This window comes from Ostrea edulis, chromosome 3 (genome assembly GCF_947568905.1).
Source record: "Ostrea edulis chromosome 3, xbOstEdul1.1, whole genome shotgun sequence".
NCBI lineage: Eukaryota > Metazoa > Mollusca > Bivalvia > Ostreida > Ostreidae > Ostrea > Ostrea edulis.
Genome location: NC_079166.1, coordinates 87,969,627 through 87,988,351, shown reverse-complemented (window position 1 = coordinate 87,988,351; position 18,725 = coordinate 87,969,627). Strand labels below are relative to the sequence as shown.

General features: G+C 35.7%; 1 protein-coding gene and 2 long non-coding RNA genes across 5 annotated transcripts in view; 2 read left to right on the top strand and 1 right to left on the bottom strand.

The window, feature by feature from the left end:
* The first annotated feature begins 726 nt into the window (after nucleotides 1-726).
* On the top strand, nucleotides 727-5,599 carry LOC125675130 (uncharacterized). The gene is made up of 3 exons (XR_008801384.1): nucleotides 727-4,290; nucleotides 4,575-4,701; nucleotides 4,921-5,599. It is a non-coding gene; the product is annotated as an uncharacterized LOC125675130 (long non-coding RNA).
* A 94-nt stretch (nucleotides 5,600-5,693) lies between these two features.
* Nucleotides 5,694-7,133, bottom strand: LOC130052969 (uncharacterized). The gene is made up of 2 exons (XR_008801383.1): nucleotides 6,643-7,133; nucleotides 5,694-6,255 (listed from the first exon to the last, which is right to left on the bottom strand). It is a non-coding gene; the product is annotated as an uncharacterized LOC130052969 (long non-coding RNA).
* A 3,628-nt stretch (nucleotides 7,134-10,761) lies between these two features.
* Nucleotides 10,762-18,725, top strand: part of LOC125674517 (mucin-2-like) — a 36,330-nt gene continuing 28,366 nt past the window's right edge. For all 3 annotated transcript variants that reach the window (XM_056159329.1, XM_056159328.1, XM_056159327.1), the window contains exons 1-4: nucleotides 10,762-11,227; nucleotides 13,665-13,778; nucleotides 15,891-16,013; nucleotides 17,236-17,283. In XM_056159329.1, coding sequence (XP_056015304.1) covers nucleotides 11,020-11,227; nucleotides 13,665-13,778; nucleotides 15,891-16,013; nucleotides 17,236-17,283 — 493 coding nt within the window. In that variant the 5' untranslated portion in view covers nucleotides 10,762-11,019. The remainder of the gene's footprint in view (nucleotides 11,228-13,664; nucleotides 13,779-15,890; nucleotides 16,014-17,235; nucleotides 17,284-18,725) is intronic.

Genomic DNA, 18,725 nt, shown 5'->3' with positions numbered 1-18,725 from the left:
ACACACTTTTCGAATAATATCAGTTATGCTGTAATCATTAGAATTAAACTAAAACTTAACTACGACCAGGTTTGTTATCATTATAGAAATTAATTGCTTTTCTAGAAGTTTTTTAACTTTCTTTCCTTTGACTAAGGATTGTGTTTTCTTTTAATCTAATTGATTTTTCAATGTGTCCGGTTTTTCACAAACATACCACTGAAATTGAGTTCTACCGGTGCTTTCACAGTTTACGACATTAGTTTGATTATCCAATGTAAGTTGTGTGTTTTGAATGATACTAAATGATATCAGACCGTGTCATTGAATCGATATTCTATTCTTATCTCTACAGCTTTGACATAAATGTATTGATGATACCTTAGACAGGAGCACACCTGCTAAATTAGAAGTAGTTTTAATTTGAATTATTTGGTGTAAAACTAATCCATTGATACAAACCATATCCTCCCTCTTCCGTCCACACCCTCCCTAAGAAAAAAATATCCCCTATCCTGCCTAATCAATCCTTATTCTGTTATTCATAATAAAATACTGTTTAAATTAAATTATCCTGCCTTCGTTGCTGTTATATGGATCTGTAATCGTTTCTATTTTACATACTGTCATAGGCATAAGTTCATTAAACAAGATTCATATTATTATTTATTTCCCTATTTTGATTGGATTTAGGGGGCGCAGCCGGCAGCCATCTAACCCCACCCCTAAAATTTTCAAATTTAAGGTTAATCGTGGTTAAGAAGAATGTAAACGATAAAACAAATTCGTCCACTTTCGGAGAAGTGAATGACAAGATTTTTTTTTTTTTAATTACTTTTACTGGAAGAACTTACATTTTTTCCAAAAACCCTTAAAATGTGCGTCATTTAATTAATTTCACCCACTAGGAATGACAGAAAATAGTAAAGATGACTACATAGGAGACACATATTTCAAGTTCTGTAAGATCTGTAAAATCCAGGAGCTTCCGGGAGCTTCGCCCCGCGGTCCCCACCTGGACCCACTGGGGGCCTAGAGGCGCCCCCAGACCCAATGCCTCATAACGTTGCGACCTCTAACCGCGATTTCAGGATCCGCCCCTGATTTAGCCTTTCATCTGACAACGATGTTTTGACGTCACCCCTTATTGTGATAAGGCACTGGATGTAAAGCTTCCGAAATCTGTACACAGTATATGTAGTACATTATGCGTATCTCAGATTTATATTAAATATGATATTTCTTCATACACATAGTGTATTTAACATTTACATTATAAATTATATCATAAATATGATACACAGAGTGGTATCCACATTTATACGTTGACGGTCTTACATAGAGAATTTAAATGAAATTAACTTTGGTTCAGCCTCAGATAACAACGTTGAATACTACATTACATGTTGAAAACTGGTACAAGTTGAAAATTAATTGAAATAATGTCGTTAATTAAATTTTTAATCGGTCCTTCAGGTCTGATTATGATTAGGCGCAGTCAGATCCGAAAAATGTGTTTTCAACCAACTTGGTATTAATTCCACTTTTGATAATCGTACTTATACTCCAAATGCCCTTCAAAGCCATGCTTCAGTTTTTGGACGAATTTGGCTCCACTTTTTTGGCACGCTGGTTTTGGCTATATTTAGCTCTAAAACTTCATAGTTATTTCAGATTTCAAACATTTCGGTTGAGCATCACTGAAGAGACATTATTTGTCGAAATGCGCATCTGGTGCATCAAAATTGGTACTGTATAAGTTTTACATACATTTAATACTCCAGTAAATGGGTCGAATGAATATGAGTTACCGTACCTATACTGGATTCCTAAACTACATAAAAACCCTTACAAAGATACATTGCTGGATCCAGTAAGCGATCTACCAAGCCCCTATCTTTACTCCTCACGAAAATATTAACAGCTGTGAAGGAGAAACTTACTGTGCAACTACATATGCCAGAAGTGGTGTTCATCAAATGTGGATCCTAAAAAATTCTGAAGAACTTTTAGTAAACTTGAAATAACAGAATTTTTCCCAAATCAATAACATTAAAACCTATGACTTTTCAACACTATACACGACCATTCCTCACGATAAATTAAAAACTAGACTTTTTGTCATCATAGACAGTTGCTTCTTCAACAAAAATGGAAAACGGAAATAGTCATATCTAGTGATCAGTCATTCAAAAACTTACTTTGTTAAACACCACTCTGATTCCACGCACAAGTACTCTGAAGTTGAAATAAAAATATGCTAGAGTTCCTCATTGAAAATATCTTCGTGGTCTTTGGTGATCAGGTCTTCTAACAGTCTGTTGAAATTCCCATGGGCACGAATTGTGCTCCTTTGTTAGCTGACCTGTTTCTATATTCATATGAAGCAGAATTTATTCAAAAACTTCTACGTGAAAAGAAAAAATCTCTCGCTGTGGCCTTCAATTCGACATTTAGATATATCGATTACGTTTTGACTATTAACAATAATAACTTTCATTCACATGTCGATTTGATAAATCCCTGTGAGCTCGAAATAAAGGACACCACAGAGTCGTCCACTTCTGCTTCATACTTTGATATTTTATTGAAAGTAGACATTAACGGCAAACTGACAACTCAACTTTATGACAAACGGGATAATTTCAGCTTCTCCATCGTCAACTTCCCATATTTATGTAGCAATATTCCATTATCATCTGCATATGGTGTTTATGTATCTCAACTGATTCGATACGCAAGAGCTTGTTCTGCGTATAGTCAGTTTTTAAATCGAGATAAGCTACTGACAAACAAATTGATGGTACAGGGATTTCAACAGTCTCATAATATTTCAAAGATTTCATAAGATATATTTTTCTCTATGGAATCCTCATTTAGGAAGGTGAAGATAACGAACAGTGATCAAACTCATAATTCCCGCAAGCAATACAAAATAGATAGCCGAGCAAACACGGACCCCTGGACACGCCAGAGGTGGGATCAGGTGCCTAGGAGGAGTAAGCATCCCCTGTTGACCGGTCACACCCGTCGTGAGCCCTATATCCCGATCAATGAGAGGTTGTATTGACGAACTAGATCGTTATATCTAATAGAGTCTATGAAATTGTCTGATAGAGGCTATGAAACGATATCTGGTCCGTCATCTTTGTATAAAGTTAGACTGAAAGACCTAGTGCGAAAGTAATTATAGAGATGTGGCGTTTTGTTTATCATGCAAGGTGAAGATAACGAACAATGATCAATTATTGTGTATATCCATGAAGGAACATATATCGAGCGACAATTGTCCTCGGGGACAGACTACTAAAAAATTCAAAACATCGAAACCTTTCTTTACAATAGACCTTCCTCCGAAAAGCTACATCCGGTTTAGTTTTCGCTTTTATGATATGTTTTATCACGTGATACCCGACATATGTTTACTCGATACAAAATGGACGTTAGTACAATCCGTGGATCAACAGTGTGCAATTTACAAAATTTCTTGAAAGAACGGGGGATTAGCACTCAGAAATTGAACAAAGGACACCTTTGTGAAGCGGTACTTCATCTTGACTTACCAAATAATCCCGAATATATAAATATTTCATCAACGAATGACGTTATTCGCAAGCTCGATGCACTGGAGTGCAAGGATCCTCTCACCATCGATGGGTTTTCAAATACTCTGTCTGATATTCCAAATATTACTCTTTATGACGTTTTTAATAATCTAATAACATTGAGATCTGACTACGACTGAAAAAAACCTCAAAGCTTACAAATCATGATAGGATTATAGACTATATTTCGATGGTCATGTGGACGATTTGGAGTACAACGGTCTCTCTAAAGAAGAACCCTTATGTCTCTTCATAGCAAAAGTCAAACCAAGTCAACAAGATAAAACTTACTTGAATGAAAGTTACTATAAACTATGGATCTGCATTGGAAAACAACATGGCAATGTTAGATCAGCATACTGAACATGTATTGGAGGGTAAGTAGAGATTGGAAATGAATCACAGTGGGGTGTACAACATGTAGTCTGTGATTATTTGATTAATAAATGTAAAATTATTATCAAATGAGGGGTGTTTACTATTTACCATTATGGCTATTGGTAGTGACATGTGTACAATGTACATACATACTCTCAATGTATGTTTTGTAGTACTGATGGTGCATGCAGGCACATAGCGGCTGTACTGTATGAAATAGAGGCATATGATGAGAAGTCATCCACTGACGGGGGAAATAACTGGATCAAAAGACCAAGACATCATGATTTTCCAGTTCCAATTAAAGATTAAAAATTATGAAAGCAAAGTAAGACCTAGTGTACAGTTGTAAATACTTGATTTCACTGCAATGGATGCACTATTAAAACTTAAGTTTATGATTTTAAAAAGTATGTAATTAAAAAAGGAGTGGGATCTTAGACTCACAGAATAAAGTAAAGATTTTCATGAATAAAGTAAGATTTTCATGCACCATAGATTAACTTCCAATATCAATTTCCTTCATGAAAGATCTTACAAGTGGCTGATTAAATTCAGGAATTTCTTCACATTTACTTTGGTTTATAATCCATTTTATCATGTTATATATAGGTATCACCAGAATCCAGCTGCAGCAGATGTCAATAATAACTACACAAACGACGAGTTTGATCCTCGTGCTGTTGTTGAGGAAATGAATAAAGAAAAACTCGATTCTTTTTATGCATCTTTACAAAAGGTATTCTTTTACTAAATGGCAAAATTCAACACTGTATCGCTGTTGTATACCTGTACCAATTAATGTTAATAAGGAACACAAGTACCATAAGATATTGAATGTGTAAAACTTACTTTGTTTGTACATTCAGTGGTATTTTACTTCATTATTCTGAAATCTATAATATTTTAGATGATTTTAAACCAAAGAATATTATGAAATTCCTTTTCTAAATAACAGATTGACCCAAATACACAGGCTTTGGATTTGCTGGAAAGTAAATTTGATGACTCGGATGTACGAAAAACAAATGATGATCAGTGTGCCATGTGGTCCATTTGTGAGATATCAGTGATTTTTTCTTGATGAAAAGAAGCTAAACTATCAGTCTGTTGATGAAGTACCAGATTCTTTATATGATACCTTTCTAGAAAATACCCATGCCAGTGAAGAAGCCATCCACTATGTTGAGTGGCACAGATATGAACAATCTGATAATTCCAATTGGCATGTTGCACGTAAAGGAATGAATACTGCATCAAATTTTAAAAAGGTGTGCGGTTGTATGGCTCATAAAAGAAATCCCAATTCTTGGAGAAACAATTGCAACAAAAATACATTTGTAGAATAGAATTGTATACTATCTGGATTCATATATGTGTATTACAAAATATTGTCGACCACAGTAAAACATGGTTATATAGCGAACAAGGGTCAGTGAAAAACAGTTTCTTATAACCAAACTTCGTTTTATCCAATACAATTTTCATTTTTTCCTCTCTCAGAGGAGAATAAATATCACTTCACAATAAGAATGAATTTGTTATATGCTTGTTGGTTATAAGCATGTTTTACCGAATATTGAAAACTTTTAAGAAGCCTGTATAAAAATTGTTTTAAAGTGCTGTTTAATCCAGAATGGGGTCTAATTCAATATTTTATTTGGAATGGAGTCAGTGGTATCTGGATGAGAGTAGTCAGATATCCTGAGTGAAATTAATTAAGACTGGTCATGACACTTCACATTTATTGTAATTTTAGTTATTCATTTCAATTGTATGTACAAATTTTATTTATTTCATCAGAAATAGATTGGATTGTCAATAAATCTCTAGAAATTATAAAATCTTATGTATACACGTGTTTGTTAATTAGTTTCATATGCTCACATTGCCATAACATTTCTCAGAACATGTACATAGAATTGAAAAGATTCATTTGATAAGTTATGTCCAAAAGAATTCTCACTAGGAAGAAAAAAAGAAGTTTCAAGGACGGTCAGACATCTTGATCAGAAACCTATATGACCTTGATACAGAACAGAACAAGTTCTTGATATGGGTAAATGTCATGGCTTCAAGGAATCAACAGATGCACCGAGCTTTCCTGCATAACAAAAGTGAGTAGAAAACCACACCACCAAAGGACCTGGAAACGACGGTATCCAACAATGAATGGCTCTCTAGATAGCAAAATTCCGCCAGACCCGCACAATGATGCAGCTTCAACATAATGTCTCTTTCCGCATATTGATGTACCCTCAACAAGTCCCTTTAAGAAGCCATGACGCTGAATCTGAAATTTAAAGCAAAATACACAGCAGAAAAAGTCCTCTTAAACAGGAAATTTACCTATACAAAATTTGTTTTATGCTGTTGCTGAACATTAGAATTTAGCTTAAATATCAGAACATGATTTTTTTTTCTAGATTTCATAGCCCATGGAAATAGTGATACTTTTTCACTAGTATTCAGGTGACCGATAAGACCTGTGGGCCTCATGTTTCCTCAAATAATGATGATTATATCTTATCAGTACACATTGGTATTAGGTTTGTCATTGAAGAGATCATATCACTAAAAAGCCAACTCTAAAATATACTGTACTTTCAATATTCGTTCAATGTGTGTGATTCAACACATTTATCAAAATTCATATTGCATATATCTCCATAATTCTTACCAATATCATCAAAAGAATCAGTTGCAATATCCTCTACGTCATCTATCACAATAAATGCTGCCGGGGTAGGAACAGTTTCGATATCAACATCACGGGAAAGCTTTGCGGTGGTTGGGGTTTCGTGATTGTTAGCCTTTTTAGTTGGGGGTTTTCTCAATGGTTTTCCCTGGGATGACGATCCTACAATAACCGGGTACGGATATTTCTCTGTAGGATGACCTTCCACAAAGTGCTTGCTGCATACGGAGGCATGTTTGATTACGTTTTTCACAGTGAAATTTTTCCTATTGCATGCTTTCACCCACACTAAAGTTTCGCGTAATCATGTTTTGGGCTTAAGAATTGGCCATAAAGTCACATTTCTCATTATATTCCTTGTCCTTGTAGTACGAATCACTGTTACAAGTGTCCCATGCACATCGTTGTACTTTCTTTTATTTGTACTTTGTATTTACACCGCCTCAAATGTTGGGTATCACGTGATTAGTCGCTTAGGTACTTATAAAAAGCCGCTTAAGATATGTATAATTGGAGGAACGACTATTATAGTGCAATATATTTTAAAATGAGTACAAACACAAATTTTCACTGAGGGATAAAAATATCAATCTATGGTATCGATTTTGAAATTCACAATTTTTTTTTTATGATATTCACCTTGAAGGCAAGTGGAGGTCAATATCTAACGTTATATTTTTTCCTAGGCTGGTGGGTTTCAACCAATCAGAAAGCACGCAACTAGTCACAAGTTATTCTGTATCACTCTATATCAAGTTATATTCTATATCACGTGATCTCATACCGTTATATTCTATATCTCTCTATATTACATGTATATATCATCTGAGATGTTTCTGCCTTACACTGCTGTGACGTTGATTATGACGTCATATATTTTTTATGATATACGTTACACCGTGAAGTAAAATAGTCTCTATTGTTTTCTTTAAATTTCAATTTGATATAGCTTTCTACATGAAGTGGACAACCTTGGGTTTTTTAATTTACACTTAACAGTGTATATTTTCTTCGGGTATGCTCTTGCTGTTTGTCTAAGTAGTTCTAGCGTTGAAGTTCAAATGAGAATTTTGGTCATTTTGAATTTTCTCAAAGCTCCTGAATTTATGCGCTAAATTCTGGGTAAAATGTGAGAAAAATAATCTTTCATTACTTACCCGTGTTTGATAGGGAAATTCGACCACTGGAACAAGATTCGACAAAGCCTCGTCCTAGACTGGGAATCTTGTCCCCTTGGTGGAATTTCCCTATCGCACACTCGTACTATGAAGGATTCTAACAGTCTTCTCGGAAAAAAATAATCCCGTGGGAATCCGAGTAAGAATAGATCATCAGTGCCCATGCTTGTCGTAAGAGGCTACTAAATGTGGCTGTCCTTTGGGTGAGACCGCAAATCATAGGCCCCGTGTTACAGGAGATGTGACAAGATAAACATCCGTTACTGGTCAGAGGCTGTAAACGACAAGCATAGCCCTAAATTGTGTAGCCCTTCGACGGCAATGGTAATCTCTCCATATGGGTGACAAATTCTCTCGAGTGATGTTAAACAATACACAATCAATCAATCTGGAAAAAAATAAATGCAGCGTGCTCAGGTTTTTAACAAATACGAAGGAATGCTGTTCACCTTAGAGCATACTCTGTATACGGGCAAAAATATACATTCATACGCGCTGCAAATTACGCTCTAACTGACAGAAATATCCTCAGAAGCGCTGCAAATTACGCTCTAACTGGCAGAAATATCTTCAGAAGCGCTGCAAATTCAGCCAAACTACGCAGTTCTAAACCACTAATGTCCGCTCTAACTGAATTCCAACGCCCTCTGTCATGATCATATTGTGACCTTGAATTGACCTTGACACTAAAATAGATTTAAACGTGATAGATATCTTATTCTTCATCTTTTCATCTAATTCTGTATGTGTGTGTCAAATTACTGTGTATTCTGTAAAGATTTTAACATGCAAAACATCCCATCGCTACACGTCCACTATCCCTTACTTACAAACAACAGGGGTAGATTTCTTGTTCTATGGCGGATTGTTCTCGTGAACCTTCATTTACATGTACACGCTTTGACACTCCATTTTAGCATGACACAGTACCCTGAGAAAATTCGACCTAGATAAGACGTGTACCAGATTCTACCCAGACAACTCGTTCACATTCGCGTTTCTCCAAGCAGACGATATCCAGGTCGTCTGCTTCTACAAGGAAAAAGAGAAATGGATGGCATTGTAAGGGCGACCCTGTTTCTATTTTTGGGTACGATTGGGACAAATTCAGATAGGTGACTTAAATTATGATCTGGAGTAACAAAGTTTATCGCAACTATGAGTATTTTTAGCCTGGTGGCAAAAACTTCGCATTTTGTGTTTGTAGTGATAAAGTAAAGGTGGTATTACATAGAACTTTCCAATTTCAAGCAAACTGCAGTTTTAAATACAATAATCAAGGTTGTCAGTTATAACTGAATATGTCCAGTAGCATTGTGTCAACCGCTGCGGTGGTCTAGAGGTAGAGCGTTCGCCCCGCATGCTGAAGGTCGGGGGTTCGAATCCTGGCCGCGACAGACCTAAGTCGTTAAAACAGGTAATGACAGTTCCATCGCCAAACGCTCGACATCAGGTGTGAATGTGACGGGTCCTTCGGGATGAACCTAAAAACGGATACCCAGTGTCACATTAAGTGTAGCACGCTTAAGAACGCTCACTGCGCAATGGACGTAAGCGCCGAGCAGAGGTCTAAATTTGAAGCCCTTCACCGGCATTGGTGACGTTTCCATGAGTGAAAAATTTTCGAGAGGGACTTTAAACAAGATACCATCAATCAATCATTGCATCATATTTCTCGATAACAGCACTGGTTGTTTAACTTGACATGAAAACCTACAGAATATAAATGTAAGGAGATGTAAGGAATGAGTTATCCCCCATGCCTCTGTCGTGTAAATACCCTATATAATACAATCAGCTTAGACATTAGCTTAGCTTTCAGAAAGGACGTCTCCATATGAGTGAAAAATTCTCGAGTGAGACGTTAAGCAAGATACAATCAATCAATCAATCAGAAAGAATTTGTGCAGCGACACATGATTTAAGTAGACTGGCTGTTAATATTCTGGGTTTTTGTATTCGAATAGATTTTCGGGTAGGTCACATAATTTTGGAGTATATTCCGAAATTGTGTATGGCTTGTAATGATCATATTTCTGCATTAGTTTGGCCCAGAATGAGGCGAAAGAATTGGATAACCAGGTCATCAATCTTAGGTATGCATGTATCGAAACTTCCTCACTCGATGTCAAAGCGTAAGTACAAGGCCTTAGGGTGAAGGTGCGAAGAGCGATGTTGTCAAAGCGAAGAAGTGATAGCACACACGCATCGTCGCCATTTTGCTCTTTCACCTTAGAATTTTTAAAATTTCGCTTCGTCATTCTCGTCCCTTCTTATCTTCACGAGGAAACAAAGAAGCAAGTGGTTTAATAAGAACACTACACAGCATAAACATGATGATGCAGTTTAGCGTACCGTTCTGAAACTCAAAATGTTATTTCCTTGGCCTGGAGTGTCCTATTTTGTTTGATATGTCAATGAGTTGTGCTTAACATGCTTCTTTTTTAGTCGGGTGCGTGGGATATTTAAAAAAAAAAGATTTGAAAACTTTAGATAGCATTTTTAAACGTGCAAGTGAAGTAATACATTTGAGATCGTCAGGGACAGGGTGGGGCGGGTAGTGTTGAAATCAAGGTGAACCCCAGGTGCAGAATACTGCCCCCAAAAGGGGGAGGGACATGGAGCTTTGCGTTAATGTATCAAAATTATATAGGTTTTCTTTACATTGTACATGTACAGGCAGACAATACGGAAATCTCATTTTACTCACCCTACACGCTTGCTCAAGAGAGAAGAGACTGAGAGGTTTTTAAGCTACTTTTACTAATTATACTGTGAAACCCATGAAAATCTAATCAAAGCTGAAAATACCAGGTACATGGAAAAATTATCATCTTTTAGTTTTCTCAGTCAAATGAATTTCAAATTTAGAGATAAGCAGGGGGGGGGGGAAACTGCGCAGAAAGTCGGTATTCGTCATTAATATCGTCAGAGTGGTTTCAGTACACCACAAGATAATGCGAGCTGCTATCGGTACCCGCGGAATCTGACCGCTGTTGGCCTGACATTTAGAAACGGGTGCGAGTACTCTATAACATTCCGGCGTCACCGAGTACTAATGAGACTTTGTTCTTAGGGCGGTATAAAAGTAGGTCTCAGGCTGCCGGTACCGTCACTCGTAACTTACACAGGATTCTGGTAAAAACTTCTGAACAAAATTTCTCGCAGATTGTTTAATACAATGGCGATGTCTATGTTGTTGGTGTGTGTGCTTGTGGGGTTGGTGTCCGGTCAAATGACCGATGAATCGACAATGATGATGGCCACTGACGATGGAACGGACGGGATCACGGAAGCGGGGTCCTCCGCTACGGACGATATGGGCGGTCAGACGGACGCCACGGAAGTTCCCTTTTCCACGAACATGGCCACAGCCTCAACCACTGAAGGTCAGAAAAGCTCTTGATATCATATTTTTTCGTTATGAAATTACTATGAAATATATTTTTAATGCTTAATGTCGGCCTAACGATAAACAAGCTCATTTTAAGGGGAAAATAACCCAGTATCAAATGTTTCAAACCAAAACGAACAAGCCAGTTGGCTTCTTTTCTTTTTTTTTAAAGATGTATCTGTTTTTTAAAACATTGATAGATTTACAAAATTAAATGATTCCAGGCGCATGCTGACACGCAGTACGTCATCGTGAATCAACCCAGACTATTTTCGCTACAATCAATGCTAATGATATTTTTTTTAGATGCATAATGTGATCTTTTTTACTTGCATGGTAATATTCAAACACAAATCTCTAACATGAAAAACACAAAATATTCAGTAAAAGTGATACTGCTGGAGTTTTGCATACCTTTTATTGCCAAAAAAATTCAAGTTAATTTCAAGTTTATCGGAAAACAAATCTATTACCGGTATTTAAAAAAAATACGTTTTGCTATTAAATTGAGATAATAATCCTTTGTTTTTATTTTGTCGAAAACCATCTGTGGTTGCAACTCAATCTTGAAAATTTTGCTGGGGTCGCCCCCGTGGGGACAATGTTAATAAATAAATTCACATATCATTGTTTTATCATCGGATATATATTTATATATGAGGAATGGATTAATGAGGATGGTACGGTCACCTTCCGAGTTGGAAAAGTTTCCGATGTAAGACAGACATCACGAAGAAACGACTCGTCTTGTCTCAGAATTAAGAAGGGTCAGGAACGTAAAATTCAACCGGGAAAGGGGGTATTTAGTCGGATCGTTTGCCAACGCATTGATGGCTGACCGGCGCGCCTGCGGATTGGTGCACAGTGCCAGTCAATAAAGCTTTGATAAATAGCATTGTTAAATTCAGAAGATTATCCATTACATGTGTGTCTGTCCATTTGTATTATAATCTACTCTACGGAGAAGTTTTATCCTGGATTGGTTTCGCATGTGTTATAACCAAGATAAAGTGGAGGTGAAATATGAATGGAGCCTCACATTCGGATTATCGCTCGACCTTTTCCGTCACACTGAGATCGAGAATTTAACTAGGCGGAAAACGCCGAGCGATATTTCGACTGTAAACCTGGATGCGGTCAGGGTTCTATGAATTTGAAATGCATAGTTACTATATTTACATTTCCAATGTTTTTGCCTTCAATATATTTACCAATTAAATTGATGTCCATTTCCCCATGAATGTGAACAATGTGCATACGAGTTTGGATAAATATAGTACGGCTAATTTAACGGCTAGAAATTCCCACAGAAATGAAACTAAATACAGGTACATAAATTTCATTTTGATACATGAGGGTATGAACCGCGACGCTTCACGCCAGCAGACGTTTCCTGACGCGTTATAAAGAAAAAAGTATGCTGGCGTGAAAGGTCGAAGTTCACGTCCTCGTGTATTTTTTTAAAAAAAAAGCGAGAATAATATAAGCCTTTTGGCTTGTTTCTCAATCTATTTCATGTATAAGGCATTGTTTGTAAATATTATCGAATTATTTACGAATAAATATTGTTTAAACTAAAAAATAAAAATTCATTTCTTGAATATAAAACTTTCCATCAGAGTTCAGATTTATCTCCTCCCGTCTACCCCACCCCCTGAACCACGTGCTCATCACCCCAGCAATGACCAATTTATAACCTGCCATCAGTACTAATTAGTTTACCTGCAGTGTTATTACTACCGATTATCAGCTTCTAAGTAATGTAAAAGTTTTCCCCATTAAGTTAAAAGTTTACGTGTCTGTCGAGAACTTAGCCGTGTTTTGTCATACCATCTTAGCCCCGTGTTGTGCACAGATAACCCAGATATCTTAGATAGGCAGTGTTTGATGTAACAATTAGCGGGGTCATTAACCCTGGGAGGGACCCTGTGATCTGGTCTCTGAATTCCTCCGATGTCTGGCACCACGTTTCCCCCCATCAGCGGGGAGGATCAATCGGCGGCGTCACACGGGAAACGTTAGAGTTCAGTAACCAAATTTACATATCTGATTCATGTCAATAGAATTGATACTGTACAGCCCGTGGGAGGGTTTAAAACTTCTTTTTATGATTTTATTTTTGTTCACACATATCAGGTATATATTGATATTGTAACAAAGCGAACATTAGCTGAGGACATGTGACATTTTCAAGACACACAGAGAGAGAGAGAGAGAGAGAGAGAGATGAGTTTTAAGAAAACAGTTGGGTTTAAAACTTCAAATTTTTGGTCAAGATCAGAATTATTGCCTGATAACTATTATATTTTTTATATGACCCAGGCTTGGTAAAGGTAAAATTTTGAGTCTGTGTAGCTCGTAACTTTTGCAGAAATTTTTCACATACACATGAAAGCTGGTTTTCAATCATTTTGTTTCTTCGTTCCTTCCAGTTTGTTATGATGTCCTGGGCCAAGATTGTTTCCGATATAAGGACGAGCAATGTGTGGGCCCGTACGAGACATGGGCCAGACAAAACTGTTCCTTGAGGTGTGGATACTGTGCTAGTAAGTCGATATATTGAATTATTAACTGAAATGTTGTAATCAAATTGTTTTATTGAATTATCAACTGAAACGTCATAGTCAATCTATTTTATTGATTTATTAACTGAAATATATTATATTGAAATTGTTATATTGAATTATTAACTGAAATATGTTATATTGAAATTGTTATATTGAATTATTAACTGAAATATGTTATATTGAAATTGTTATATTGAATTATTAACTGAAATATGTTATATTGAAATTGTTATATTGAATTATTAACTGAAATATGTTATATTGAAATTGTTATATTGAATTATTAATTGAAATATTATGTTATAGTCAATTTTTTATAGGCCTATTGAATTATTAACAAAAATATATCATAGTCAACTTGTTATATTGAATTGTTACAGAGAAAAAAATCATAGTCAATCGCTATATTGAAGTCATTATCATGTTATGACAGATTTGATGAGTGACACATGCTTCGTGCTGTGTAGACCATTCGTACACAATGCCCCTCTCCTCCATACTAAAACATCTTTAGATTTGACATTTTGAATTGTTTCTGATATCTGTGTGTTACAGAGAAGCCTGTGTGTGTAGATTTGACATTTTGAATTATTTCTGATGTCTGTGTGTTGCAGAGAAGCCTGTGTGTGTAGATTTGACATTTTGAATTGTTTCTATAATGCCTGTGTGTTACAGAGAAGCCTGTGTGTGTAGATTTGACATTTTGAATTGTTTCTGATGTCTGTGTGTTACAGAGAAGCCTGTGTGTGTAGATTTGACATTTTGAATTGTTTCTGATGTCTGTGTGTTACAGAGAAGCCTGTGTGTGTAGATTTGACATTTTGAATTGTTTCTGATGTCTGTGTGTTACAGAGAAGCCTGTGTGTGTAGATTTGACATTTTGAATTGTTTCTGATGTCTGTGTGTTACAGAGAAGCCTGTGTGTGTAGATTTGACATTTTGAATTGTTTCTGATGTCTGTGTGTTACAGAGAAGCCTGTGTGTGTAGATTTGACATTTTGAATTATTTCTGATGTCTTTGTGTTACAGAGAAGCCTGTGTGTTTAGATTTGACATTTTGAATTGTTTCTGATGTCTGTGTGTTACAGAGAAGCCTGTGTGTTTAGATTTGACATTTTGAATTGTTTCTGATGTCTGTGTGTTACAGAGAAGCCTGTGTGTGTAGATTTGACATTTTGAATTGTTTCTGATGTCTGTGTGTTACAGAGAAGCCTGTGTGTGTAGATTTGACATTTTGAATTATTTCTGATGTCTGTGTGTTACAGAGAAGCCTGTGTGTGTAGATTTGACATTTTGAATTATTTCTGATGTCTGTGTGTTACAGAGAAGCCTGTGTGTTTAGATTTGACATTTTGAATTGTTTCTGATGTCTTTGTGTTACAGAGAAGCCTGTGTGTGTAGATTTGACATTTTGAATTATTTCTGATGTCTGTGTGTTACAGAGAAGCCTGTGTGTTTAGATTTGACATTTTGAATTGTTTCTGATGTCTGTGTGTTACAGAGAAACCTGTGTGTTTAGATTTGACATTTTGAATTATTTCTGATGTCTGTGTGTTACAGAGAAGCCTGTGTGTTTAGATTTGACATTTTGAATTATTTCTGATGTCTGTGTGTTACAGAGAAGCCTGTGTGTTTAGATTTGACATTTTGAATTGTTTCTGATGTCTGTGTGTTACAGAGAAGCCTGTGTGTTTAGATTTGACATTTTGAATTGTTTCTGATGTCTGTGTGTTACAGAGAAGCCTGTGTGTGTAGATTTGACATTTTGAATTGTTTCTGATGTCTGTGTGTTACAGAGAAGCCTGTGTGTGTAGATTTGACATTTTGAATTGTTTCTGATGTCTGTGTGTTACAGAGAAGCCTGTGTGTGTAGATTTGACATTTTGAATTGTTTCTGATGTCTGTGTGTTACAGAGAAGCCTGTGTGTGTAGATTTGACATTTTGAATTGTTTCTGATGTCTGTGTGTTACAGAGAAGCCTGTGTGTGTAGATTTGACATTTTGAATTGTTTCTGATGTCTGTGTGTTACAGAGAAGCCTGTGTGTGTAGATTTGACATTTTGAATTGTTTCTGATGTCTGTGTGTTACAGAGAAGTTGCCCTGCGTGGACAAGATAGACTACTGTGACCAGTTTGGAGATGATGTTTGTCAGAATGAGCTGTACGGACAGTATATGAGGGAGAACTGCCGGAAATATTGTAACATCTGTAGAGGTACCACATCTTAATTATGATTTACCTAGAGGTACCACATCTTAACTATGACTTATATAGGGGTACCACATCTTAACTATGACTTATATAGGGGTACCACATCTTAACTATGACTTATATAGAGGTATCATATCTTAACTATGACTTATATAGAAGTACCACATCTTAACTATGATTTACCTAGAGGTACCACATCTTAACTATGACGTATATAGGGGTACCACATCTTAACTATGACTTATATAGAAGTACCACATCTTAACTATGACTTATATAGAGGTACCACATCTTAACTATGACTTATATAGGGGTACCACATCTTAACTATGACTTATATAGGGGTACCACATCTTAACTATGACTTATATAGAGACATCACATCTTAACTATGACTTATATAGAGGTACCACATCTTAACTATGACTTATATAGAGGTATCATATCTTAACTATGACTTATATAGGGGTACCACATCTTAACTATGATTTACCTAGAGGTACCACATCTTAACTATGACTTATTATATAAATATTGCATTTAGTTGAGGATAACATAAAACGTGCTTTCTGTTCTCAGAGGGTTTAACATTATGTTTTTTCAAATGCCTCTCGGCGAATCAGATTTGAGTATTTTACATACTGATATATATCTTTTATTACATGTCTTTAAATACTGACGGTAATTATGATATATTTCTATTATTACATGTGTTTAAATACTGACGATAATTATGATATATTTCTATTTTTACATGTGTTTAAATACTGACGATAATTATGATATATTTCTATTATTACGTGTGTTTAGATACTGACGGTAATTATGATATATATCTATTATTACACGGGTTGTAATACTGACGGTAATTATGATATATTTCTATTATTACACGGGTTTAAATACTGACGGTAATTATGATATATTTCTATTAGTACACAGGTTTAAATACTGACGGTAATTATGATATATATATATTAGTACACAGGTTTAAATACTGACGGTAATTATGATATATATATATTATTACACAGGTTTAAATACTGACGGTAATTATGATATATATATATTAGTACACAGGTTTAAATACTGACGGTAATTATGATATATATATATTATTACACGGGTTTGAATACTGACGGTAATTATGCTTTGTTTCTTTTATTACTGATGATAGTTATAACATATTTCGTCTAACACTGATGTTAATGATGATATATTTCAGCTCCAACAGAGTACTTAGTGTCCAGTACAACTACCACAACCACTCCAGGTCAGTCATTGTAATTATGATGAAAATTGTGTAACCATGGTAATAATGGTGTAACCATGGTAATAATGGTATAACCATGGTAATAATGGTGTAACCATGGTAATAATGGTGTAACTATGGTAATAATGGCGTAACCATGGTATTTAAGGTGTAACCCTGGTAATAATGGTGTAGTCGTAATCGTGAAACCATGGTATTAATGGTAAAACTGTGGTAATATTGTTGTCACCGTGGTAATATTTATTAAATGACAAAGTTCGTTTTACAATCATAACACTACAAACAAGTAAAACCTGTAAGAAAACTGTTTTCAATGTCGGACAGTCATATCCCAGGACTATCTCATTTCTAAACATTGGCTAGTTTTATAAGTCTGAGTATAAGTGCTATGTATGCAGTGACTTTACCTCTTTATATACTCTACCCCTAAACAAATTACAAATAAGGCATAGAAAACAGTGTTCCCTATCTAGTTCTAATTCTGACGTGGTTTATCATTGCCGTGTAATTCATTTATCGCTTCGTAATTACTGGACAGTAACTCATTTATCGATTCGTAATTACTGGACAGTAACTTCTTTACCATTCACAATAGTCGAAGCTTGATCTTCCCTCCAATACTCTGAAATCCCGAGTCACATGACTTCTATGGGAATAGCAGTTGGCCTTCCAAGGACAGATATCACTCTTCTATTAGAAATAAAACATACACTGACACCCTGTAATAGATATAATGTGTGTCACCGATTTCTTCATTCTCTTGTCCTCAAAATAAAGATGATGCAATAAAGGAAAATGAACATTAGAATTGCAAATTGAAAAATAAATTGTGCTCCTTTGTTAGCTGACCTGTTTTTATATTCCTATGAACCAGGATTTATTCAAAAACTTCTACGTGAGAAGAAAAAATTTCTTGCTGTGGCCCTCAATTCGACATGAAGTGAACTCAAAATAAAAGACACCAGAGAGTCGTCCACTTCTGCTTCATACTTAGATATTTTATTGAAAGTAGACATTCTAAACGGCAAACTGACAACTCAACTTTATGACAAACAGGATGATTTCCGTCAACTTCCCATATTTATGAAGCAATATTCCATTATCACCTGCATATAGTGTTTATATCTCTCAACTGATTCGATACGCAAGACCTTGTCCTGTGTATGGTAAGTTTTGGTTTGTTTGGTTTTTTTTTAAATCGAGGCAGGCTACTGACAAACAAGATGATGGTGCAGGGGTTTCAACAGTCTCGTTTAAAGTCAGCATTTTGCAAATTCTATAGTCGTTATAACGATCTAGTTTGCCAATACAATCTATCATTGGGTCAAATGCTGTGTGACGTGTTTCATGTAAAACTTATACGGTACCAATTCTGATGCACCAGATGCGCATTTCGACAAATAATGTCTCTTCAGTGATGCTCAACCGAAATGTTTGAAATC